Source organism: Chamaea fasciata, unplaced genomic scaffold (assembly GCF_029207755.1).
Source record: "Chamaea fasciata isolate MVZ Bird 193981 ecotype frontalis unplaced genomic scaffold, bChaFas1.0.hap1 SCAF_2, whole genome shotgun sequence".
Lineage (NCBI taxonomy): Eukaryota > Metazoa > Chordata > Aves > Passeriformes > Sylviidae > Chamaea > Chamaea fasciata.
This window is the reverse complement of record NW_027094087.1, coordinates 52,233,379-52,259,464: the sequence shown is the minus strand read 5'-3', so window position 1 is coordinate 52,259,464 and position 26,086 is coordinate 52,233,379. Positions and strand designations below refer to the sequence as shown.

General features: G+C 38.1%; 1 protein-coding gene across 1 annotated transcript; it reads right to left on the bottom strand.

The window, feature by feature from the left end:
- Window positions 1–14: 14 nt before the first annotated feature.
- On the bottom strand, window positions 15–24,940 carry NEK5 (NIMA related kinase 5). The gene is made up of 22 exons (XM_066176102.1): window positions 24,807–24,940; window positions 22,991–23,087; window positions 21,519–21,616; window positions 19,516–19,599; window positions 19,337–19,407; window positions 18,004–18,090; window positions 16,906–16,960; window positions 14,693–14,893; window positions 14,525–14,606; window positions 12,834–12,970; window positions 9,376–9,575; window positions 7,995–8,061; window positions 7,536–7,655; window positions 7,167–7,250; window positions 6,964–7,068; window positions 5,986–6,066; window positions 5,096–5,164; window positions 4,167–4,287; window positions 3,847–3,972; window positions 2,658–2,795; window positions 1,934–2,048; window positions 15–1,547 (listed from the first exon to the last, which is right to left on the bottom strand). Exons 1-22 carry the CDS (start codon window positions 24,921–24,923, stop codon window positions 1,352–1,354), a joined length of 2,451 nt encoding a protein of 816 aa, XP_066032199.1. The 5' UTR covers window positions 24,924–24,940; the 3' UTR covers window positions 15–1,351.
- Between the last annotated feature and the right edge of the window lie 1,146 nt (window positions 24,941–26,086).

Here is a 26,086-nt window from a genome sequence, read left to right as displayed (position 1 = left end):
GGAAAGAAATGCTTCTATGTTAACTACACAAGAGTATGGTGCACTTAAAAACCATCTGGATTCACAAACCATGACAGTGCTTTGGTAACAGAACTATATCAAGAAGTAGTTTATTTATTGGTAACCTCTTTTATTTATTTAATACTTTCAGTCTTCACCTGTTTCATGACTCTCTACCTACAGTCACACTTTTTGAAGTAATTTTTGTTTTATAGTCTTTGTACCCCAATTTTTTTTTTTTTCCAGAATCTACAGTAGGCCTGTATTTGACACTGATGAGGCTGCACCTCAAATCTGGTGATGAGTTTTGGGTCCCTCAGTTCAGGAAAGATGTTGAGATGCTGGAGCATGTCCAGAGAAGGGCAACACAGCTGGGGAAGGGTCTGGAGCACAAGTCCTGGGGGGAGCATCTGAAGAAGCTGGGGGTGTTCAGCCTGGAGAAAAGGAGGCTCAGGGGGGACCTTATCACTCTCTACAACGGCCTGAAAGGAGGGTGGAGCCTGGTTGGGGTCAGTCTCTTCTAGGTAATAAGTGATTGGAGGAAATGGCCTCAGGTTGCACAAGAGGATGTTTATATTGGATATTATGAAAAATTTTGACATAGAAAAGGTTGTCAAGCATTGGAACAGACCACCATGGGAAGGGGTGGACTCACCATCCCTGGAGGTATTTAAAAGACATGGCACATAGGGATATGGTTTAGTGGTGGACTTGGCAGCATTAGGTTAACAGTTTAACTCAATGATCTTTTCCAACATAAATGATTCTTAGAAAAAACTGCTAAATTAGACTACAGACTGTAGTTTTTCCTTTATTTAAGATTCACTTGGATTGTATGAAATTTTTTTACGTGAAAAAATATGGTTGGAAGAGCCTACTTGTTTTATTAGGAACTGGGGAATGCACAATTCTCATGGTGCTAATAAACCCTTTTACTGCTACTATATAAAACTCCTTAGCAGTTGATGTTACTACGTAGGGTCAGTACTGTGTAAATGAAACTGTAGATTACAAAGCTGTACTAGCAGGACACATTGATTATGAAAAACTGGAAGAGATTCTTAAAACATGGAGTTGATTTATCCAGGGAAATAAAATACACGAACTAGAAGACTCTCTTACGTGATACAAAAATGGTTAAACAGAGTACATAATCAGAAACTTGCATAAGCAAGACTTGTCAGGTATGTCTGGGTAGTTCAGAATAATAGATGAAACAGCATTTCAGTCTGGATGAGGATTTTTCAGTGTTTAGACATCTGAAAAGTACTCTGATTTGTTTTTCCTTCAAAGCAAAATTACAGCCTTCTATTAATTTTAATTCTTTTTCATTATGTCCATCAACACCAAATTACCCATGATTATTTTCTAAATCATCATCAGATTTTCCAAGTTTGTGAGGTAAACTCATCTTTTCTTCATCTGTTTGACCTTTATCTATTGAAAAGATGTGAGACTCCTTGGTTTTCTCTGCTGGAGAAGTTGACAATTTTTCCAGAGATTCCTCCAGCTCGTGTCTGAGCTCATCTTCAGAATCTTCAAAATTCCTGCACAGTAAAACAAGATAATCATATTAATTAAATAAATATAAGTTTATTACAAACCTTTGTCAGTTCAATGACTCTTGAGTTTTTTTAACACTTTATAAATAATATACAAGCGACACACCTAATTGTGAACTGTTTCTTCTGTCTCTGTCAGATTGTGTACCTGTATTTAAAAGGCAAGAGAAAAGAGCTGCAAGGCCATGTTAATATTTCTGCTGTAATTTTTAATGACAGCATTGGCTGTGACAAATACCAGAATTAAAAGCTAAATTAGCCAGTAAGTTTTCTTTATTTGTGAATTTTTAAGAACACAGAAAAACTTTAAGCAATGCAACCTAAAAACCTGTCCAGTTATGTGGATTTTTCTTCTGCTCTGCTTTACTTACGTGTCTTCATCATCTGATCGTGGCTCAAGTCTACCTTCATCAACAGCAACAGCAGAACATGTTTCTGAATCATCTTCCTTGTTTTCTTTTGGAGACAACAGAGTTAATCCCCCTTCTGTAAAGAAAGAGAAACTTTCCTTCAGTTGCATAGTAGAAAACTATAAAAGTATGTGCAAAGGAATAGCAAATAAAAAAAGGCTTGAAGTGTTTTGTTCAAATTACAATGTAAATGTCACACCTCTGTTGATGCAAAGTAAATGTAATTTTTGAAACAGTCTGTTACCTTAGGAGCGTGGGCTGCAGTGTGAGTTTGAATCAACTGCAGTGTCAGCTGTATCAGTATGGACCCTGTTGTAAAGTCACCACGTATGTATTTGAGTAAAGGCTTTTTACAGGGTTCTTCAACCTCAACAGTTGCAGGACCTAGCTCCAGGTTTGTGGTAGCTACCAGCCTGCTGGCAGTAGTAGCTTTCCTCTGTCAACCCGAGCAAATGAAAAAATTACATGTGAAGGTAATAGCCACTAAGTAGGGCTTGCCCGTTCCCCTGCTTTTGAAAACAGCAACGTCCTGGAAGAGGCCTCTCAGTGCTTCAGGGACAGAGCAGAGGTTCTGTCCCTGTTTTTCTAGGTTGTCAACTGCTTCAAAATGTTTCTTATCACAGACCCTCTGCCAAGGGTAGACTAAAGAATAACATGCAGAATTTACAGGAAAAAACCATCCTACCTTTGTCTTCCTCAAAACAGATAAAGGAATCATCAGACAGCTCTGCTTTTGCTAAGATGCTCAGGAGTGTCTCTGGTGGTGTCTGTTTCCACTGCTTCCTGTTTTCTGGGATGTCCTCAGGCAGAATAACATGGTGAGCTGAAGAACAGCAAGGTTCTAAGGTCACTAAAGTATCACTGTAGCTCAGCACTGTCTTTTGTCAGGTTAAAGCTTTCTAGTCTCAACACTGATTTCTTCCTTTTGTGTAATTCTGGGATCTTTTTTTTTTTTTTTCCCCCCCTGTATGGAATACTCCTGATTCTTTTCATAAGTACTTCATCTGATGGATAGGGAAAAAATAGTCTGGACTACTCATTACTAAAAATGTTTTAATGCTTAAGTAACTTCTTATTAAACCTGGAACAGGCAAGTGCAGCTTCATTGAGCAGTCCTTGCTCTGAAATTGTTGGCTTCTTGGTTTGAAAGAGCTTAAAAAACGTTCCTGTTTCTTTTGTGCCCTGTGGTCTTTCATCTAAGGCAGAATGAATAAAAGGTGGTGTATTAATACTATTCTGCTTTGTCTTTACTATCCATGCAAGCCCTTCAGGTTATTTTTTTTCTATCTTGGGTGTGCAGAGCGTGCTGGAATGCTGGAAGAGTTCCCTGTTTGCAGAAACCAGTCACTGGAGACACTTGTCTGCCTGGGAATGTATGCAGTAGTACTGTAAGAAGCCTAGGTCCCCCTTTTCTCTTCTGAAGTGGAGCATCACCACAGCCACAGCTGGGTGAGATGGCACTTGTGACAGTGGTGGCACCACCACTGTGTACAGAGGGAAAACAGAACTCCACCACACTCCAGGACGCCATTGGTACTCACTGCCCTCATTCCTGTGTGCCAACAGCTCAATGCCTGAGAAAGTGGTGATGATTATTTGAATAGATTGGCATTTTGAGCCAGAACACAGAGTGATTCATAAAACACAGTGTTCTTGATACGTAGGAGCAACGCAGCATGACTGCAGTGTTAAAGGGGAAAATGACAACTGTTTTCTATGGCTTAACATGTACAATACCCTCTGCTGTTACAAAGTCCTGCAATTAAAAGCCTGCTGGATCATGTGAACATTCAGGTATGGATGAAATCAGTCTGAATTTTAAGTGCTCACTGCCAAAATTTTCAGTGCTTCACTGAAAGCCAAAACTTTCTCACCAAGTTCACTACCAGCCATGGTAGGACATGTAGATGTGACATCAGCACCAGCTAAAAAATTCAGCAGTGTCTGAGGGGCTCCAGGTTGCCAATGTTTTCTGGATTTTTTCATATCATGTATGGACTCTAAGGGGAGGAAAAAGAAGAGGCAAAGTTCTTTGGATTTTTTTGTAAACTAGATGTCCATGTGATTATAATATTATGTGACATAAAGAAAGAGCTCAAAGATAAACTCGCTATAGCCTGGAGTTACTGAATTTACCTAACTCCTATGTAATTTTCAGGATTAATACTCAGCATTGCATTTCCCCAATAAATACCTGTTGGGTGGTCAGACAGTTTTTCCAAAGCTCTGTCTATATGATTTTCATAAACTTCCACCAATTTCTCCTTAAGATTCTCACCATCCACGAAAGTTAAAGTCTCATTGAGTTTATCTGTCTGAAAAAACAGTAAGTTACTCTGGAAACAGTAAACAAATGTGGTACAATAACTAATCCCTTCTCATTTTACTGTGTTTGGCAGTCAACCTCATGTATGCACAGGAAAATTGTGTAAAAAAAACTGGAGCAGCAGGACTCAGAAGCCACGTTGTGATTTGTGCATCAGAAGGCTGCATGGGGCTCCAAAGAGATGTGAAACAACAGAATGATCAAACAGTGCTTTATAAATTAAATATATATATATACTAGAAATTTTTTTTTTTTGCTGTTAGGAATATTTTAAAATTCTAATACACTAATAAAAATCTTAATAGGTAGCTATGACATGTTGATAAGCTATATACATATTGATAAGCTATATATAAATATATATATATACAAATATAATTTTACTAAATGAAAACATAATATTGTCTGTAGTTGTTCTTGCTCTGTGAAACAATACCATTTCATTTCTGAAAAGAAACAAAATGAACCAAAACAATCTATAAAACAAATTTAGCATTTGCAGACTAACTCAGTTTTGAGATAAGTTCTTCCTCTCAAGTCCATTTTAAGAAATTTAAGTATCTGCACTCCTCATGTTTTACCATGTGAAACACTGATCCAAGTATCACCCAGTTTTCTTCAGAGCAATTATCCTCTTGTAGAAGGGCAGACATATGCAACATGACAACAAATCCTCAATAGGAAGCTTCATCATAACAAAGGCAGAGCATGATGGTAATGGAAACAAATCCTAGATTATGAAGCTGTCATGTTTTCAGATTTTTCATGTAAATGCTTTGAGTAGAACTAAAACGTACCTCTGCTTCTTGAATGCTGTCTTCCTCAGGAAAACATGCATCTAAATAAATTTCAAATCTTACTCCTCCCTAGAGAAAATTCACAAATTATTAATTTGTTTTAATAAATAAAAGCATTTAATTAAAAGTATACTGATTATATGAAACTACAAATTTGAAAATTATTCTTCTATTGAAAATAACTTCTATTTAACAACATTTTCTTCTATTTAAGAAGATCAAAGTTGAACACATTGGGTAAAAATAGATTTTCTTAAATATAATCCTTTTCCTTTAGTGATACTTTAAAATTACTGCATCCAGTTTTGATTTTAATGGCCTTTGATAAACATTTACTTCAAATTTTTGCAATACACAGGGTTGGTTCTTACAGCTGCTTGTCAATCAGAACTAAAACTGAATACTGTACTGCTTCCATGCAATACTTCACAAAAGACTTCTAGTCCACTTCACAGTGATCTTATGGTCAGAAACCTTCCTGTTATCTTATGTGCATTTCTAATTCAATTCCCATCTCCTTCTGTGATTTAAAAAGCAGTATAGGGAATCACATTTTATAACAAAATATTTTAAAATTAGCAATCTGACTTGACTTTACTTAGAGTTTGAATAAACATGAGTTCCCATGCACTACTAATGCAGTTTCATATAAGGAGAAGGAGGAGGCAGAAATTGATTACTAGGGAATATCTACAGGGAATCTCCCTCAAATTATCAGAAAAGCTCATTTACTTTCTTCTGATATAAACTTTTAACAAACAAATAACCAGCACTCTTAATTGACTCTCAAATAACTTCATTTCTGGACCTGCCATAGTAACACAGTAATTTGAAATGTACAGACATAATGAGAAAATTTAAAAAAAAAATACTACAGTAAAGATGGATACTTTTGTGTTACGTCTCTTTTCTAATATTGTTTGGTCTTGCCTATCCTGGAGTCTGATTTGCTTAAAGTTTTCCTCCATATCCTGGAAGGAGAGAAAAAAAAAACAGTTTGAATTACACTCTTCGTAAATGAATATGTATATATCACATAAAGAAAGAGACTTCTTTAAGTAGCAAATATAGTCATGAACTTCCCTTACATAGATCTATAAGAATATTCCATTCATTGCCAATTCTGGCTTATCTGGCAAAGAGAAAAAACAGAAATTCTTGCATAAAGTGCAAGCCTCTGATTTTTCAAAAACCTATGTTAGAAAGATACAGGAATGTGTCAAGATATAAATAATACATCTTTTATTTTTTATGATCATATGCAAGATGACTCAGACATCTTGGAATGTGACTAAAATCAAGTGGAAGTGACTAAAATCAAGATTTTAGTGGAAACCTATGCCTGTAGAAAGTATAGCCCTGTTTTGCAATATATTGTTTTGTGGCCACATCTAAAAATATGTAATTACTGATTTTCAGATTATTATGTCTCCTGTAATAACGTGTCAGAGAAAAGCAAAGTAAATAATAGTATAAAGGTTCTTCTGTGATCTGTAGCAATCATAGCAAGCCTTCAGCCTCAGGAGAAACCACAACTATTTACAGATTTTACTTTTATGCAGTTTCTCCTAAAGATGGAGATCCCATGAAACAAAGTGATACCAGGCGGGCCCCAAATCTAATGTTTCTTTTTCATTATCATGCATTTCTCACTAAATCACTAAATCCAAATTCTCTCCTAATGTGGCTCTGACTGCCTATAACCCACTTTATTTCATTAGGTGGTGTGAATTCATTTTAGTGTAAGTCAGATCCAGGATCACTGAGGAGGATACTACTGATATTGGCAGATTTGTCCCAGAGAATGAATCAAAGACAGTGTGGGACTTTCTCAGAATGATCTATTTAGATGGAGATGGTACTGGTACCTGCAGTGATGCATCTCCTCTTCCAGATATATCTTTGCTTTCAGACTGGTGCTCAGCTTTCCCTTGCCTCACAAGAAAGGTTTTATCTTGTATTTCCTGGTTCTCCTAGGGAACATTTTTTTAAATTGTTCATTTCCATTCCTAATAAAGTATTCTAGCATAAAAAAGTCAGTATGAGTACCCATATGTTTGAGCTTTGTTACCTGGAGTACTCCTGCTCTGAATCTGAATTCTTTTATATCACTGTGGTATTCTTCCCGAATTTTCTGCAATTGTTTCAAATACTCCTATTGAAGAACAGTAGGGTAGAATATGTTTTTAATAAACTGAAGATAAAAAGATTAAATGTAATATATATGTTCACATTAGATAGAAGTTTCAGTTTGTTTTCTCTGTCACCCAAAAGCAAAACTAAAAAAAGTATACTGTTTCTCTATTAAAAGATGGGGGAAAAATGGAAGAGAATTGATGATGAAAAAAAGAATCTGATGAAAAAGAATTCTTATGCCAAGAATACTACTGTCAAGGAGTATAAGGAGAGTTTTAGGTAATTAAGTAAGAGATTCTTTTACCTGTTCTTTCATTTGATTCTTTCTAGACATGTTTTGCTGACGGGTTTTGAGATGCTCTTCCTTTGTTTGCTGCTGCTGTATTTGGTCATGATATGGGTCAGCAGAGGATGGTCGCAGTCCCTATGGATGTACAAATGAATCCCAGAGCAAATGAGTTTTCATTTAGAATCCTCTCCTTCAGTGCTCACTCATTCACTCTCCCTGTTCCACTGAAGAATGCAGTAAAGCAAGTGTACATTTTTGCAGGAAAATGTCAAAGTAGAATTTTACATTGTTACAGTTTTGTATGAGAAAATAAAACCTCAGGATGAACACTGCAGAGCAGATGAGGGAATTTGCTACAGCAAAATCTTCTACCTGACAATGTAACAGTTTGCTGTTCAAAAGACATCAATTCACCTTTGGATTTTCATTCTCCTTCTTTTACAGATTTTATTCTGTGGTTCAGCATTTACTTACCATCTGTTTTTCCACTTTAATCTTGTACTGCTGGGCTTCGAACCGCCTTTGAAGAAATTCTGCAGTCCTGAGAGAAGAAAGTGATGTACATATACTATGTTTTATTTCACAGACTCTGCTTCCTTTGCACAAATAATTCTCTATAGGTTCTACCATATATGACAAATAGAGCTTTCTTTGTTCTACATGAATATATAAATATGGATAAAATATGTCTAAATATGGCACAACAGTAAAATAAGGGAACATTCTTTCAAGGCATTCCCTTTCCTATCACTTCAGTTACTTAAACCTTTTGAAGAGTGCAGCAAAACCCTTCCAGTTTTACTTGATAAATGGTATTGAAAGCATTAATTAAAACAAAATTGATTTCCCTGGTCCTCAAAATTAGTGAAAATTGTCAGAATGGAGGCTGTATATTCAGCAACCATTTTATTGTCTTTCTCCTCCGTGCCTAATTTTATCAGTCAGACTTTGTGTAGTTTCTTAACTTTTCCTTTGCTTTTTGATATAAAATAACCATCCGTCACTTGTAAGCTCCCTGTTTCCCATTTATTTAATTTCCAACCTGAGGAATCCACTTGTACCGCAGAGGGCCAAACTGAATTGACTCTGTCCTTAAACAAGGCACCAGAAATTCAGGTCAGGAAAGATGTTCTAAATCTGAACATCCATAACTGAAACATTTTAAACACTGTTGTTGTTAAATGAAAATTAATGATTCTGACAACTTTAAAGGAAAGCTTTGGAAGTATTCAAAATTTCTTTCTCAACATTTTCAATGTTCATCCTCACCTAAAATGGCCAGTCACAGAATGGACAGGAAATTTCCTAAGGTTGTACTTTTCCTTTGTAACAGAAAGGCTTTGAAGTAAACAAACTGCTAGAGAAAGGGTCTTTATATCTGGAACAGAAATATAAGCGCTGCATGGGAAAAAACCCACTTTCATGGCCTGCCTCTCACTCTGTTCCCTTCAGTGCAGAACTGCTTCTGATCTTTGTATTATTCTCATCCTGGTGTGAAAGACAGACAGTGTTTATCCTCGGTATAATCAGAGATTCTACAGAAAGCTTGTTTTACTTTTTACCCAGTAAAAGACTGGACTGAGACTTGGGAGACATTTTGACAATGAAATGTCAAACACCACGTCAATTCAGATGGAATTTCTGGATGAAGAGGAACAGGAATTGTGTTGTTTTGTTACAAACTTTGTAAAAAAAAAAAAAAAAAACAACAAAAAAAAACCCCCAAAACAACCACATTATCAAAGACAAAGCAGAGAAGGCATTCTACTAAGTCAGTTATACCCAGCATTACTTACTCAGGACGGCTGATAGCTCAAAATACACAAGACAGACATAAACAGAGTGAAATGTTTACCTATCGGGTCGTGGAGGTGGAGGTGCAACTCGTCTTTTTAATTTATAGTAATCTTCGACTCTTTGGCTGATATCGGAAAGGTCATAATGTGCATTAGCTTTCCTCTGCAAGTTGTCAAGCTTCTCATAGTAATGACCATAATGGCCATGTACTCTAATGCTTTCTGGCCTTTCTGCCATATTAAATCTGGAGGTCTGTGGCTGAAAATATAATAAAGGATGTTATTTTACCTGTATTTTACTCATTTGTATCAGCACAAGTTTGAATTAGCCTCCTGTACTTCTCCCCAGTCTGAGGTTTTGGTAATATGACTGTCTATGGTAAAGTTAGTGTAAGTTTTCCAAATCCTTTCAAATATAAGCCAGAAACTTCCAAACTTCTCAGGGCTTATGTGATCTCACACTGTCTTTTCCCCTGTTCCATCAGCTCCTGTCATTAAGCAGCAGCCCCCACTGTTGTGCGAGTCAGGATGGGGCTTTGTACTCTGCAGTGTCTTTGCCCTAGAGTCACTATTGTTCTGGAGCCTAAAGCACTGAATTATTTCCAGGAGAGCCTCATTTTGACATGTGATAGCAAGGGGAACCTGGGATGTAGTTTTGGACAGTACAGGCATTGATGGCTGCTTTCAGGGGAGCCCTGTGCTGCTTCATTTCACGTCTCTTTGATTATGTGCATGTGGGAGTTGGGCTTTCATTTCTCAAAGCCCTCACTCTGACTAAACATCCTTGTATTTCTCCTTTGTCACAAGACCGTAAGACTGTCGTTTCCATTTCTCATAGGAACAATGGAGAGAAGATGATCACCTAGCTGCCACTGCATGATATAACTGTGGTCAGACATCCACAAACCTTTCTGTTGTGGGAGACTACATGGTGCATGAGAAAAATGCTAATTTTTGCTTACTTTCTTACACAAACTTAAATGCATCTAAGTATCACTTTCACAGATGGTAAATACATTAACTATTCCTCCCATTTTCCTTCATAGATACACTGAAAATAGGCCCATGTACCTGTGGTACACTCCAGATTACAGTAGAATATAAATTCATATCTGTATAAGAAGAAAGTTTCCAACTGTCAGCGAAGTTCCCAAGGAAGAAGTAACCTCAAAAAGTGTTTATCTTGTTCCTCAGTGAAATAGGTTTTACAGTACGGTATCCAGAACTATGGCAATCCCAAGCAGCAGGGAGAACAAATTAGGCTATCTAAATAAATTCCAGAGGACTGAGAACTGTGACTAGTGAAGCAGGCACCAGGAAGTCATGCTTGGCCAACTCACTAACATTCTACAATTAAATGACTGGCTTGACAGACAAGGGGGAGAGCAAGGGGACATTTCCTATCAGGCAACTGTCTTCATGGAGGCATAAAATCCTCATAGAAAAGCTGATGATTTGAGGGTGGGATGAGCAGGCAGTGAAACTGCTTGAGCAGTGGCCCAGAGGGTAGTGACCACAGGGTGAAGCATAGCTGAAGGCCAGTAACTAGAGTTCAACATCTTCATTAATGATTTAGATCACAGGGGAGAGGGGGGCAGAGAGCACCCTCAGCAAGTTTGCTGATAACACAAACTGGGAGTGGCTGATAGACCAGAGAGTTTTCTGCCATCCAAAAGAGCCACAAAGGGCTGGAGAAATGGGATGACAGAAACTTCATGGAGTCCTGCAACAAAAGTGCAAAGTCCTACACTCTGCATCAGTATATGCTGGGAGCCATCCAGCTGGGAAGCAGCTTGGCAGAGAAGAAGAAGAAGGGGGGCCTGGTGTACAACAAGTTGACAATTAGCCAACAATGTGCCCTTGCTAAAAAGGTGAATGACATCATGGCCTGCATTAGTAAAAGTATTCCCAGCAGGTCAAGGGAGGTGATCTTTTTGCACTGCTCAGCACTTGTGAGGCCACACATGAAGTGCTGCATCTAATTCTGAGCTCTCCAGAACAAAAGAGACAATTACAAGCTTGAAAAAGTCCAGTGAAAGGCCTGGAGCATTATTCCTATGAGGAAAGGCTAAAAGAGCTCAGACTGTTTAGCCTAAAGGTGGGATCTTACCAATGGTTAATAGCTACCTGAACGGAGGGTAGAGAATGAAGCCAGACTCTTTCCACTGCTACCCAGTGACAGAACCAGAGGCAATGGGCACAAATTGAAACACAGAAAGTTCCCTCTGAACATCACAAAACATTTTTTTCACAGTGAGGGAGGGTGCCTGAGGATGGGGCACAGGTTGCTCAAATAGGATTTAGAGTCTCCATCTTTGGAGATATTTAACAGCCAACTGGACATAACCCTGGACAACTGGATCTAGATGACCCTGCCTGAGCAGGGGTGTAAACAAGGTGATGACCAGAAGTCCTTTTCAACCTCAACTATTCTGTGAATCCTGAAGCAACACCTTCAAAGTATGGCACTATGCAAGTATCCCTGAAACCCTGCGCATTGTTTATCTGGATGTTGAAAGAATGTGGAAATGTTCCCAGTGTAGGTCAAAACACTGTGGACAAAATTCTGCCTTTGATTATAGCAGTGCACAGTGAAAGGAAACTTAAATCTTTTCAACTTAATCCATCTCTAGATTTGCATTGGCACAAATGTAACTGTGAGGAAAACAAAGTCCTATGTTCCACACAGGGCCGGTATTACTCACAGTCAGTGTTAGTGATTGCATGATGGATGCAGTTCTGGGAATTCCATGTTCACTATCAGCAGTTAAGCTCATGTAACTGCAGTGTGCAGATCTGGGGACTCCCAGATCCTAAATGTGCTGTGCTTATGTTCACCAGCATTCAAGGTACTATAGCATGCTCTTAAAGATAAACCTAAGTGTGTGCAGTGATGGTAAGAAAGAGGCTGGGCATAGCATACAGTTGAAACCCTGCCTGAGGAAAAGAGGAGGTGGAAAACAAATGAGAGATGAAGTGGTTGTGAAAAACTGGGCTTGCATTTGGGAGAAGGCTGTCAGTAACAAGTATCTGAGGCAATGGCAGTGAGTGCTGATGATTTTGCCCATGAATGAGCTGTCAGAAGGGCTGAAGTAACAGGATCAGTGTATTTGCTTCTATAGCAACAAATGCAAATGCGGAGCTTATTTGCCTTGGTACAAACACAAATGCAAAGTACGCCTGAATCCTTTGGTTACAAAGGACCATACCAAAGCAGCCTAGATTCAGTATTTCCCATTTAGGCTTTCAAAACATCTCTTCTGAGGATTCAGGCACATTTAACTGTCTCTACTGTCTTAGTATAGGCATTAAGCTAAATATACACCTTAATGTCTTCAGCCTTTTAAAGTATCTCTTTAAAGTGCAGATATTTGCTTTCTGAAGTTTATATATATGTGTGTGTGTGTGTGTGTGTAATAATGCATCATTCTGAAGATAATTAATGTGTGTGTGTCTGTGTGTATACATATATATGTGTGAGTGTGTCTATACATATGAGAATGTGCATACACAGTACCTGAATAATAGGCTGTTGTACTCTTGAAGGAGGCTTCCATTCATTTCTTTGAAATAATTCTTGTTTCTTGAAAGGCATCACTATTCCAGGTTCCAGATAAACAGGGTCCTGGACTCTTGTTTTCTGAAGTTTATATGCTTTTTAACAATAAGAGATTAAAAAATTGCATTTTGTGCTCTCTACATGACCAATGATCATGTCGATGCAAACCACAGTAGGATGCCCACACCCAACATTGACAGGTTGGGTTAATAAACATTACATCCTTTCACTTTCATCACCATACCTCACACCTTCTAGACATTCTGCTTTTCATTCTGAGAGTTACATGCTGTGAAAACATGGTCTGTCACATTCATGTAAAGAGGATCTTATTGATTAGTTTTGCACAGCACACTGAATAAGAGGGAGACCTTTATAAACGATAGTGTTGGTTTCATGCCAGTTCTGAGAACAGAAAGCAGGAGGTCTAATTCACAGGCTCCAGGTGCCACTGCTTAGGCAATTCCCTTTCATAGGAAGGTAATAGCCTTCCATAACCTACAAATTGCTAGGCAATGTTGTAGGACTGGTGAAATTTGATAAGAAAGGCTGAAAAGTGAAAAATCTATCTTATCAGTTTCCCATGTAGGAGAATACAAGTACCATTCCAGTTTGGTCAGTCAGTATTTTGCAAATATCTTAGGTGCAGTATTGAAAAGCAGTGTCTTTTCTTGGGTAAGTAGCTTCTAAGTGAGTTTAAAATCTTTCATGAGTATTGACTGTTAGAGTATCGTGTTTGGGAGGAAAAAAGTATTAAAATTATGATTAAATGACCAGAGGTTTTTTTTTTTAGTGCCTAAGTTATTTAGTTTTTCAGTTATCTGTCCAAACTGCATTGGTTGTGCAGGCAGATAAATCTCATTGAAAGTCATTTTCAAAATGACAAAGGTTCCTAGACTACTGATTAATATTTTTGAAAGAGGAGTGGGGTAGGGGGGAGGAGGGGAGTCCCAAGTGCAGTAAATACATAGGTTATTTTCACAGAACTGTTTGCACTGTTTTGATATTCCAAAGATAAATCTGAGGATTCATTGTGATATAACGAAGAATACAGAATTAGAACAAAGTTACGCTGCCAGAAACACACCAGATATTCAACACTTCACAGACATACATTTAGTCTCATTCATGTTTTCTTAGAAATCGCATACATAATCTGGTCTGTCAATGGGTACTAAACCAAAACAGAGTTCACTGTCTCACAGTTTAATAAAATTTACAAGACTCTGTAAAATACCTTTTTATTGTTTTGTAAAACACTGTGGAGCATGTTTTTCAAGATTTTTTTTTTTCCACAACAGTAAGGATGTTTTTCATGTGATGGGAATAAACTAGACCAAACCCTCACTTTTGGAAATTCTGTTTTTTAAAGAACTAAGATTAATGTTTCATCACTTTCCTATGGCAGCTCCTCTAGATGACCACAGCTAACGAGCTGGTTTAAAGTTATCTCTCCCTGAACAGGACAGCAGTGCACTGCCTGGGTAAATGGTTCTGCTATTGCAGTTCTCTATTTACTTTTAGTTTTGGGTGAAACCCTTCATCCAAATGTGCAGTCAAGACTGCTGGAGAAAGTTACAGCCAACAGTTGTTTCCTAACTAACAAATGTTACTGTAGAAGTAATGATACATAATATTATTATCATTACCTTGTATCTGCTTGGCTCCAGAGTGACCTGCTGAAGGTTTTTTTCTATGTATCACAGTGTGTATGAGTTCTTCTGGTGTTACCTATCAGAAAAAACAGCATCTGGTAGAACTGTTCATACTACTTTCATACTTATCTTCTCTCAGCAGGCAGAAGCATAGTCACTCACCTCAGGGGGTAGATACCTGAGAACAAGTTTCTGCAAGAAGGGCTTCCTTAGAATAGAATTGATGGATGGTCGATCTCTTGGAGATATTTTAAACAACTGGGAAATTAATATCCTCAGATCATAGGAGTAGTTAGAAGACACTGGTGGAAAACGTCCTCTGCAAATCTTCAGCACCAGTTCATGCAAACTATCGCCTTGAAACTTAATTAGGGTAAACAATAAATAGAGGAGAAGTAAGTATTGCTGGTTCAGAATGATGGACTAGACACCCAAACTTGAAAATAGGTACTTGTTGACACAGTCATAGAATGGTTTGGGTTGGAAGGGACTTCAAAGATCATCTTGTTCAAACCTCCCGGCCATGGGCAGGGACACCTTCCACAATACTGGGCTGCTCAGAGCCCCATCCAGCCTGGTCTTGAACATGTCAGGGATGAGGCACCCACAGCTTCTCTGGGCACCCTGTGCCAGTGCCTCACCACCCTCACAGTAAAGAATTTCTTCCTAATATCTACATTTGCCATCTTTCAGTTTAAAGTCATTCTCCCTTGTCCTATCACTACACACCCTTGTAAAAAGTCCTTCTTCATCTCTTTCAGGCCCCCTTTAGGCACAGGAAAATTGCTCTAAGTCTCTCTGAAGCCCTCTCTTCTCCAGGCTGAACAGCCCCAGCTCTCAACCTCACGAGAGGTGCTTCATCCTCTGATCATTTTTGTGGCCCTTCTCTGGGCTCATTCCAATAGGTCCATGTCCTTCCTCTGTTGGGGGCTGCAGAGCTGGATGCAGCACTCCAGGTGGGGTCTCACAGAGCAGAGTAGGGGAGAATCCCTCCACAAATCATTCCCTGCTAACCAAGGTTTGCTGTGGTGGAAAATTATTATAACCACTCTCTGATTGTGTTTCCTGGTTACATTCTCCTGGTTTCAGCTGCACAACTAAAAGGTGTAACGACTTCTGTACCTGGAAGTGGTTTTTTTCACCCTCTGCTGTCAGACAGTAACACAGAAGCCCAGAATGAAACTTCAGTTGATTTGCCAAAAGCACTTCAACAGAGATCTACATACATATTGTCTTCACAGGGTTCACCTTCAAATCATCACTTCCCCCAACAGCCTCTGCATACTGTGCTCCCCCCAGAACAAAGATACAATCCTGATTTTTTAACAAGTGATGCCAGTCAGATAATTCAGTCCTTTCAGTTCACTAGAACTCTTAAGAAGCCAGTATCAATATAGTTTTTAGGGCCTTAGACAAAAAAAAAACCCCAAATTCCTTCAAAAATCACCCTTTTATTTATGTGGCTATTTTGAAGGTGGTAGAATTGAATTTACCTCAGCTTCACTTGCATTTCCTGTCTATATCTGCATTGAGTCACTGCCCTCACACCAAAACAGTGGGCAGCAATACAGAATAAAACACCTAATATTCATACAAAGTAATATTTTATGTTTTGCCACTTTGTGAAATCAGCAGTTTTCCTCAGCAGTATCCCCTTTGCTCCCAGCTCAGCACAACTGCTTTATTAGTGCTGCTCTACCTTCTCCCACATCTGAGTTCAGCAAAAAGTCAACATCTGCTGGTCCCAGGAAACTGATCTTTTTCCTGTTGTCAAGATTAGTTTCTGCTGTGTTCCCTTCTCCATGTAATAGCCACAGGCAGAGGATTACTTGAGGCTCAGACCAGGCTGAGAACAACACAACTTCCTGAAGATGCTATCTCAGTTATTTTCTGACATAAATGTGCTTTCAAACAACATATATGTCTTTTAGGAAAATTCTTCCAGGGACTCAAACCATTTTCTGGGGTAATGTAGGGTTTAGGTTCTTTAATAAGAAGAGACTGGTATTTTCAAACAAAAATGAGTAAAATTATATACCTAAGCCTAGCCTTGAAGCCTGTCTTTAATTCTTTCCATTGTACATCAGTTTTGAAAAAGTTTAGCAATTTTTAAAGAGCAAATATATGTTCAAAGGATGTACACACACATGCATATATGTAAGTCATGGGAATACAACATAATACTTTTTATTTTATTATGCACAAAACAGATATAACATCAAAAGTTAAACACTAGCAATCATTCTTTAATATCCATAAATAAGATAAAAATAACTCCTGTAGCTGACTGTGAATACTATTACTACTACAGGCTTTGCAAGGTGACCATTATATTTTCTAATAATAGGATAATGAGCTGATTGTACAGTACTTACAGGATGCTTAAGTGCACACAGCTCATAAAGCACACAGCCAAGAGACCAAATATCTCTGTGAATAAGAAGTAATTAAAGTTTCAGTGAAAAGTCTGTAATATTTTCATCCATGAAATCAGTACCTTTTCTCAGCTCCCAAATTTATTACCATTATCACAAACTAGTGCAAATTTTATTTTTTCTTAAGATGCACTAAAAAGAACATCTAGAAATTTATTTTTAGTTGTGGCACCAATGTTTCCATGATATCTGATTAAGTTTTATCATTATAATTGGAAAAGGCACATGATACAGGAAGTCTGCTTAATATTTCCAGCACGATGACGGACAAAGCTGATTCAATAGCTAAGGAGACAATAAGAGAGTAAACTTGTCTGAATAACACCTCAGAACTGAGATGCTGCTCTGAGGTCCAGAACATTTGGTGTTGGTCATATTCCCCACAAAGAGAAGGGGGCCTAGGCCCACTCACCTTCTGACTTTGCAGTGCTTCTCATCTGGTATTTTGTGGTAAGCCTCAGACCTATTTGTCTTTCCTGCAAGTGGCTACTGCAAATTTCCAAAGCAGCCAAACTAGCAGCTTTCATTTTAGTGTATTTTTATAAACAATAAATGAGTGTATCAAAAATTCACTAACTTGGAACTGTAAAGATGCATTGGTTATTACATCTTGGACATGAGAGAAATTTAGTAATTGATGAAGAAGCAGATAAGCAAAGGGAAAAATACTGGTTTACATTTCTCACCAGTACTAACAAGAAGTATTAAAGGAGAGTTTAAAGTATAAGTAATTTTATAAAGCCAAAACATATAATTATATTAAGCCTGTAGATTAGCCACAACAAAGTCATAATTGCTATATTTTGGACATTGTAAGTCAAAATATAACTGACATTATGTACAGTTGTATAGTATAAGGTAGTTGTTGTGTACAATGATGCACCTAGTTATTGTACACAATAATACAAAACTTCACAAAGGGTGACCATGAGAAATTCCCATGCTCTGCACACATACTGATCTAAACCATATTACTAAAATGTGTTCTTTCATACCTGCACATCCTCACACACACAGAAAGGAAAGACAGAGACTTACGTTTTGTTGTTGTATGGCCGATTTTCACATATCTCAGGTGAAAGGTAATAGGGGGTCCCTACACAGGTATAGGCAAACTCTGTAGTACTAAAGGAACACAATGAACAAAAAGGCTTACACACTGAAAAAGTTTACACACAACTGAACCAGAGACTTCTCTGCCCCAGGTTAAAAGCCTATGGGGGACATTACTTCTGCTCTCCAAACAGTTGAATGATGGAACACCCCATGAAAAACTACAGCATTTCCTAGTTGAGTGTAAAGTGACCCGCTATTTTAATAGTAGAAAATGTTTGCACTTCAACAGAAAGCACAGGAATTCCCTGTTCTTGTCATGGCCCATGAGCCTTTCATTATATTTTCTCTCTTATGTATAGCTGAGGAGAAGAGTGACACAGCTTTTGTGGACACCTGGCATCCAGACAGTATAAACTCACCACAGAAACTTAATTCACTAGTTACAGGAGGAAAAGTACTGTCAAGCTCCAATTACATTGTTGTATAAGCCTATTATATACTTTATTAAATGTCTGTACTTGGACATTCAAACTCTGAGGTTTGCTTTCTATCTGCTAGGTGTAGAAGCAATCCTTACAGCAACTATGCCCTGAACACTTCTAAAGGAAGGCACTTCAGGCATCAGTAGTTTACATGCTGAGAGTTGATCTGTCAAAGATAATAAACAAAGCACAGAAAAAGATCCAATTTAACCTTTTCCTGTTGTTATCATGCCCTCTGGCATGTTTTGGCCACACCTGGCCACTACCCAGGATAGGCCAAACTTTTCCCCAAAGTCAGTAAAGATAAAGCCTCTCTTTTTCGGTCAACAATACAGATGCAAGGCCAGCCATGCCATGTTCTCAGGCCCAGGTGGTCGTTCTGGGTCTTTTTAAAAAATTAACATAGGCTCACTCTTGAAGGACACACAACATCTGTACAAACTCTCTTCCTTTACTGTCTCTTTAGTTTTAAATGCTCTTCACTTTTGTTTTTATGAGGTAACAGAAGTTATTAACAACAGCTGCATGGGCAGCAACTGTGCCTCCAGAATCTCTTACGTCAGCTCCACAGAGAATAGGCAAAGGCTGTAGCTTCTCCACCCTACATCCTATACCTATCAGAAGTCCAGTTACTAGGCTAGATACATCTGTGGTTCCACGCAGGATGGCACACTTTAGGATAACAAGAGAAAATGTAGCTCCAAACCCTTTGTATTCCAGACCTCTTGAGCAAGCACAATCCACAAACAATTTGTATGTTCAGGCTGCATTCTGGATATCCACAAACATTCCTATTTGGTGCAGGTCACAGACTGATTAAAAGCCATGCTTACCTGTTCAGCTGTCTTGCTATTCCAAAGTCCCCAAGCTTTGCTACCTTTCCATTATTGCTAAGAAAAACATTCTGCAAATAAACCCAAAAATAATATGTGATAATGAAGTATATGCAGAACTTCTTAAGCATCTGTTTCACAAGACAAAATAACTCCCTCTTCAGTACCAGTTTTACTACCTGTGCTTTTACATCTCTATGTAAAATCTTCTTGTCATGAATATGCTTCAAGCCCAAGGAGATCTGCACAAACCAACTGAGAATCTGCAAAGAGAGTTACAAAGAACAGATACCTATGAATTTGTGTGACTCCAATGGGGCATCTTACTGAAATATATAAAATCAAGACAAGAAGAAAATTTAAAATATATGGAACATATACAATGTAAAACAATAAAAAGGGTATTTTTAAAGTTAATGCCATAGACTTTTCCTTTTCATTTAGTGTCATCACTAAACTAAATGGAAATAGATACCTACCCTACTTCACTTATCCCCATCCAGTTTTCCCTGACTGTGCCAGGACATGCACTTGAACAACGACTGAAGAATCATGCCAAAAGAGAGTAAGAACAATAGACCTTTTTTAAGAAGTGAGGGAGTGCAAATAACTAAGACAGAATCAGGAAGTGGTGTCTTAATCCTCAGTGATGGAAGTCATACCACCCAGCTGTAGTATTTGTAGTTCTACTGAATGTGATCCAGGAACCGAAGGAAAAAAAAAGAAAAAAGATGAAGGACAAATGGTGAAAGAAGCAAGTATGAAGAAACCTGATTAATAAGTAAGCGCATGTGTTTATCCTTGGCCCAGTACAGCTCTTAAACATATGTTTAACGTCCAGTATACATGTCTTCTTAAATAAGGGCCTTCGGACTAAATTTAGAAACAAAACTACAACCTGCTGATATGCTTCTCTATTTAGGAAAATTTGTGCACATGAAAGACTTTGATTCAAGTAATAACCTTCTATTCAGCAATGCTTGACATTAAATAGATGATTTCCTGATTAGGGCTGATGCCACAAATGAGGCTTTCTCAGAAGTACATTTGAAAATATTAAGATATTTTAATACTATTATGTTAAATTGGGAAAATTTGCTTCCGTTTCTTTGATCAGCAGATGTATCTTTAGTTTCTATAATTCATTCTTCTGCCTGTATTTCTTTAGCCTTGCTTTGGATATGTATCCTTTAGTGTCATTGTCAAGGGGTTTGTGTGTTGGTTCTCCCCTTTGTGCTTTCATGATCTGTGGGTTTGTCCTCTCTTTATTTTCTTTCATGCTCTCTCTGCCTCTAGTATGACTCCCAGTAGGATCTTAAAATTCATTATTACTGAACCAGTAATTCACTTGCAACTGACTTCTCCACCAAGGAGCTCCTTTTTTATTACTAAAGCAAAAAGAAAAGTCACAATAGGTTTTTTTTTTCTTCAATTTTATGCCTTTGAGTATAATTCCACTAGCAGGTTGAATATTACCTATTTAGTTTCTAAGCAAAATTTCATTGTACCTGAAAAAGTAGATTTTATTTATGACTAAATAATCCCAGAGTTCAGTCCACTAATTACTACATGAAGAAAAATTCCTTCAGAAAGCTAAGAGTTAGTGAAAAATAAAGGAATAAGTAAGGAGTAGTGGGAAATTCTACGTCTGTGAATTGCAATACTTATCATACTCACCTATTTAGAAAATAAAATATACATGAACATGGCCCAAAAGCAGTCAGATATCTGGACTTGTTTCTCTGCGCTGGTTTAACACTTTAAATGGCATCAGAGAAGTTTTGAAATGAGATGAATGAGAGATTTGCCACAGACTTCAGTATAAAGGAGGATACGCCATGATGCAAATAGCACCAACAAATTAGGAATTTGTATATAACACACCCTCCCCATAATTAGAAAGCCCTATTTAAAAGAAGGTCTTTATGGTTTAATGGGTATATTACTAATGCAAAGAAAAAGTTCATCTACAATGCAAAGAGCAATAGGAGGAAGGGGGCATGAAAAAAGTCATCATCATACTGCTAATGAATTAATTTCAGATCTTAAAGAGTGCTGAAAAACCTTCCTACACTTCAACTAAAATTACCAAAATTTTCTTTAAAAGTTCAGTTATTAGTGAATAATTCAAACCACACGTTTCACACAATATGTTCTTCTCTCTAAAGAAAATGTCTTTCACCTGGTCCTCATCAAAGAGCACTCCATGCTGCATATTTATCCTCTTCATTAAATCTCCACCATCACAGTATTCCATCACAATATATAGCTTGTTCTTTTCTGGAAGGAAAAGCATAATTTTGCCTTTATTCCTGTATTATTCATTAACACGGCAACAACTTATTTTTATTTTTACACTTCTTCTTTCAAAAGGTAGCAGTTAACCTCTACCTACTCCTCCATTTCAAAGACTGAGAACACAATGGATACTTCCAGTGAAACCTGATGCAAAAATAAGATGTGAAAATATATTTAAATGGAGATTCAGCAAAATATTAAATACATGAGGAAACCCTTAAGAGACCCCACTGACAGATGTTCTTACAGGAAACTTAGCAGAATGCTTCAAAGTTCAGAGGGGTTTTTTTGCTCAATAACTAAGTATGGAGTAAGGTTTAGGGAAAAAGTTAAAAGTAGACAATATTCCAAGAAGCAAAAATTAATAGCAAGGCCTGGTTGATAAAAAAAATTCAACCTATTCTTACCTCTGTGGGGTTAGAAGACTATCTGATTTACATGTCCCCTAAAACCTTTACAGTTCTGGTCACAGAGAACAATTTGAACAGAAGCTGCAACAATAGCTTTTATTATACAAGGCACTGCTTAAGGCAGATGTCAGAGGAAAAATAAATACAGGGAATTAGCTTTCATGGTGAATGGAATTCCTTCTCTCTCTTTCAGTCCTGAGGAATTCTTTATCTTTGAGGGGTAATTTAAAATACATCTGAAGAAAAAGGGCTAGCACAGCATTATGAGACTGATACTGGATCACTGGAAAGACAGTGCTGTATCAAGGTATGAAATGCCAATACTGTTTTTACATTCCAGATGCTGAAAGACATTTTCAGGTGTACTAACAGATTGCACTTCTATTTAATGGCCTCTTTTTGTGCTTGCCTATTTTGTCTGTGTGTATGTATATGGACACATAAGTATGTATATATGTGTGCATGCATATATGATGTATGTATCATAACCATATAATGTCATATGTATATGATGTGGGTAAACAAAATATGAGGATCCCAAGGTTAGATCAGATGAAATGATCATCCTATTTCTTGCCTATTTCATCAGCCTTTTGTCCTATTTGATCAGCCTATTCCTTGCTATACTCAAAAGCTCTCTTCTATTGAAACTCCTAGAAAATTCCCATTAAACTCTGGACTCTCATAAAAAAATCCAGATTAAAGTCCAACTTGTACAGTACAGACACCTCAGGATCTAGGATTCATGCCAAGTACCTACTCACACGTGAAAAACACAAGTGATGCCTGAATTTGATGCCTCGTGTCCATTTCCAGGAGTTGAGATCTTTTCCCATGTTTAAGTAAGGCATTAGGGACAGGTCTAAGGGTGGTCAACACAAACAAGGTGGGTTTTCTGCCTCCTACTCCTTTCACCAAAATTAAAACAGAAATGTTAAAAGCAAACCTTGCAAAGAAGCATAGAAGGTTACAATATTTGCATGCTTCATCTTGGCCAGCAGAATGACTTCTTTCTCAGAGGCTTCTTTTTCTTTCACAGGCATCTACAAAGAATTAAGAAACTAAATGCGAGCAATGGTATATTTAACCCTATTCAAAAGTAGTTACATCATTACTAAACTATTCCCACTAATACAAAAATACACTGTACCAAGACGATGTAGAAATATTATAAAGTATGATGTGTATATAACATAAAAAAAAATTTGCAGTGTGTGTTTGAAAGGGTATTGGAACAGTAGTGAAGTCAAACCCAATTTTGACATTTTACTAACAGGCAAATATATATCTTTAAACTTAAGTTAAAGAATTTAGACTCTAAAGTTAAAGAATTCGCTTAAGAATTTGAAGACTATGGATGTAGATGACTCTGTAATGATAACAGCAGTGATGTCAAAAGATCAAAGTAAAAAAATCCTTCATTTTCCTGGTGTTACTTGTACTTGTAACATTTCAGGCAAACTCTTTCCCCTGTTACATTAATGGAAAACTTCTATATAGTTTATTGTGATCACATTTCCATCAATACTACTTAAAAATTCATTTCTCTGACTATCTATCCTTCAAGATGTCCTCTTGTATTTATAAAGTTTCTTACCCTCACTATTATGAAATATTTTTGAAATGTAATCCTTAAAGATTTAAAAATCAGTAACTGAATAAAACACACTCTACCATATTAAAAAAAAATCTTTTGGCTTCAAAATAGCAATTTTCTGTCTCCACTTTCTGATTTTTGAACAAATGGGATTCACAGATTCACAGCAGCCATTCTTCTAGTTGTACATCAAAATCTAAGATTAGAAATGCATGGGGTTTATTGTCACGAGCAGAGAGAGAAACTACCCATCTTTTCATTTAGCTGTCATTACTCATGTGTCAGCTTTTCTGTGTTTGAATCTGGAAGACATACAGCACTTTCTAGAACTCATTCTTCTACTGTAATTCTCTAATATATTAGAAATTCACTAGGGTGGCCCAGAATAGCAACAGACCTGTCAAAAGCATATAGGCACTCATTGAAACTGACTGTTAAAACCCCTGCAGTGAAATCACAAATATTTTAACTGCCTTTATGGAACCAGATACAGCCCTGGTATTCTGCCAGCACCCGAGCGAGTGGCCCTAAGCTGCCTCTGCAGTCAGTAGGAAGGAAGACAGAAGCTTCATGGCCCAGTTGAGCTCATTCTAAATCAGAAATCTAAAACACATGTGATCAACAGCTTCCTAAAAAGACTTGTTCTCCTTGAAAGGGTGTCTGGCCAAGCAGCTCAAATGCTGACAGCAGCAGAATGGAAATTTAAAATCAGATGAGATGAATCGAGCTGCCATAGACATAAATGAGAATTGGAAATACTCCATTGTGAATTACTCACATCTGAAAATATGGACGTGGGAAACAAGGAAATGAAAAAGCTTAGAGAAATTTACCATAGAAGTGTGATTTGTTATTTTAGTGCCAATATTTTCATTGTAGTTGAATCAACTATTACAGAATTTGAATTGGGCAGTGCCACACATTGTAGGGAGAAAAAAGCTTTGAAAAGAACAAAAATGCAGTAAAAAGCAAAGACTTAATACCAAAATATGTATTTCATCTATGCTTTTAAACTGATAAATTAGCAAAGAATACAGTCTTTGGAAAGCTTAGCTCTATATAATTGAGATAGAACTACAAAGGAGATAAAATATAACCTAAGTTCATATCCACCTAAATGCAAGTAACACAGTCTGGTAAACATAATTCATGTTCTGTTGTTTACCTTAGTTAAATTGATCTCTTTGATAACACACGGTTCGTTATCCATTTTTCCTTTTGCCAAGAATATTTTGCCAAAAGATCCTTCTCCAATTTGTTTAATGATTTCATATTTATCCATGATGTATTCGTCTTAGAGCAGTGGCTAAAATAAAAATTCCCCAAATTAGTACTGCACATAGTTAGTGCTTTAACATCTGAGTTGGTGCTACTGAAATAGACACTACCTTTAAAGACTGTCATTTTTATTACTTTTTATAACATTACTGCTGTTGATTCTTCCTAAAAATATCATGTCCTGAAAGCATGCAGATTACTGCAGATCTTAACTTTTAATAAGCAGCAAGTTCATGAGTCTCTCATAAAGAAAAGCACAGTGCACCCTAAAGTTAATGCATGGGAACAAAGTACAGAGTACTTTGTAGGATTATGGCATAATTTTGTAAAATGTGACATTATTTCGTGAATGGAACAATCCTTCAGAATCGATCTTTTAATGGAAAAAAAATCATCGATTGCATATTGATTTAGTTTATCCTAATGTGATCTAACCTCGGCAGCAAAATGAAAAGCCGCAGACTTTAGCCAAGTGAAGTAGGGCATTAGCAGTAGTCTGGAAACCTCTGTGAGGAACACTGAAGTCACTGGGTACTTGCAGTGGTTCCATAGGCAAAGCTGCACACCTGAATATGAGCAAACTCTACAAAACTGTTCTTGTTAGTCGTCCTGAGCTTTAGCAAGGGAGATTAGCTCCGATACCAGACGTTCCCCGCCAGGCGACCTCTACAACAAGCTCCATCGCTGGCAGCCTCCGAGGGCCACTGGCAGTGCCAGCAGGGCGACCTTGGGAAATTTGGGATTTCGGTGTCTAGGTCAGAGCCTGCGCCTGTTGGCAGCCACAGGTGAGGAGCGGCGCTCGGCACAGGTGCCCGCACAGGGGTGAGCTCCCCCCGGGCCCAGCCCCGCATCCTTAGGCGACAGCCCGACCTCCCGCCGCCCGGGAGGGCAGCGCCCGGGCACAGGGGCACTGGAGAGGGCGGCAGCGCTTGCCCCTCGTCCCGGGGGTGGCCTGAGCGCCGCCCGGGCCGGGGCGGACACACAGCGCGGGATGCAGCGCTCCGGCCTCACTGCGTCCCCATGGCGACGGGACGCGCCGGCGAGAAGCCCTCGCCGGAGCCTATTCTGCCCTGCGGACCTGCTCGGCCCGGCCCAGCCCCGATCGGCCCGGCTCGGCCCGGCCGGCCCCAGCCCCGGTAGCGGCCGGGGGGACGCGGTACCTGGGTG

What these genes read in the sequence shown, in the direction of transcription:
- NEK5 (XM_066176102.1), bottom strand. Translation starts at nt 24,923, where the DNA reads ATGGATAAATATGAAATCATTAAACAAATTGGAGAAGGATCTTTTGGC. An exon ending in CGGCCATACAACAACAAAAC is followed by an intron (nt 16,961 to 18,003) that starts GTAAGTCTCTGT and finishes TCTTATTCACAG; the next exon opens with AGATATTTGGTCTCTTGGCT. An exon ending in TTAAAGTGGAAAAACAGATG is followed by an intron (nt 7,656 to 7,994) that starts GTAAGTAAATGC and finishes GTACATCCATAG; the next exon opens with GGACTGCGACCATCCTCTGC.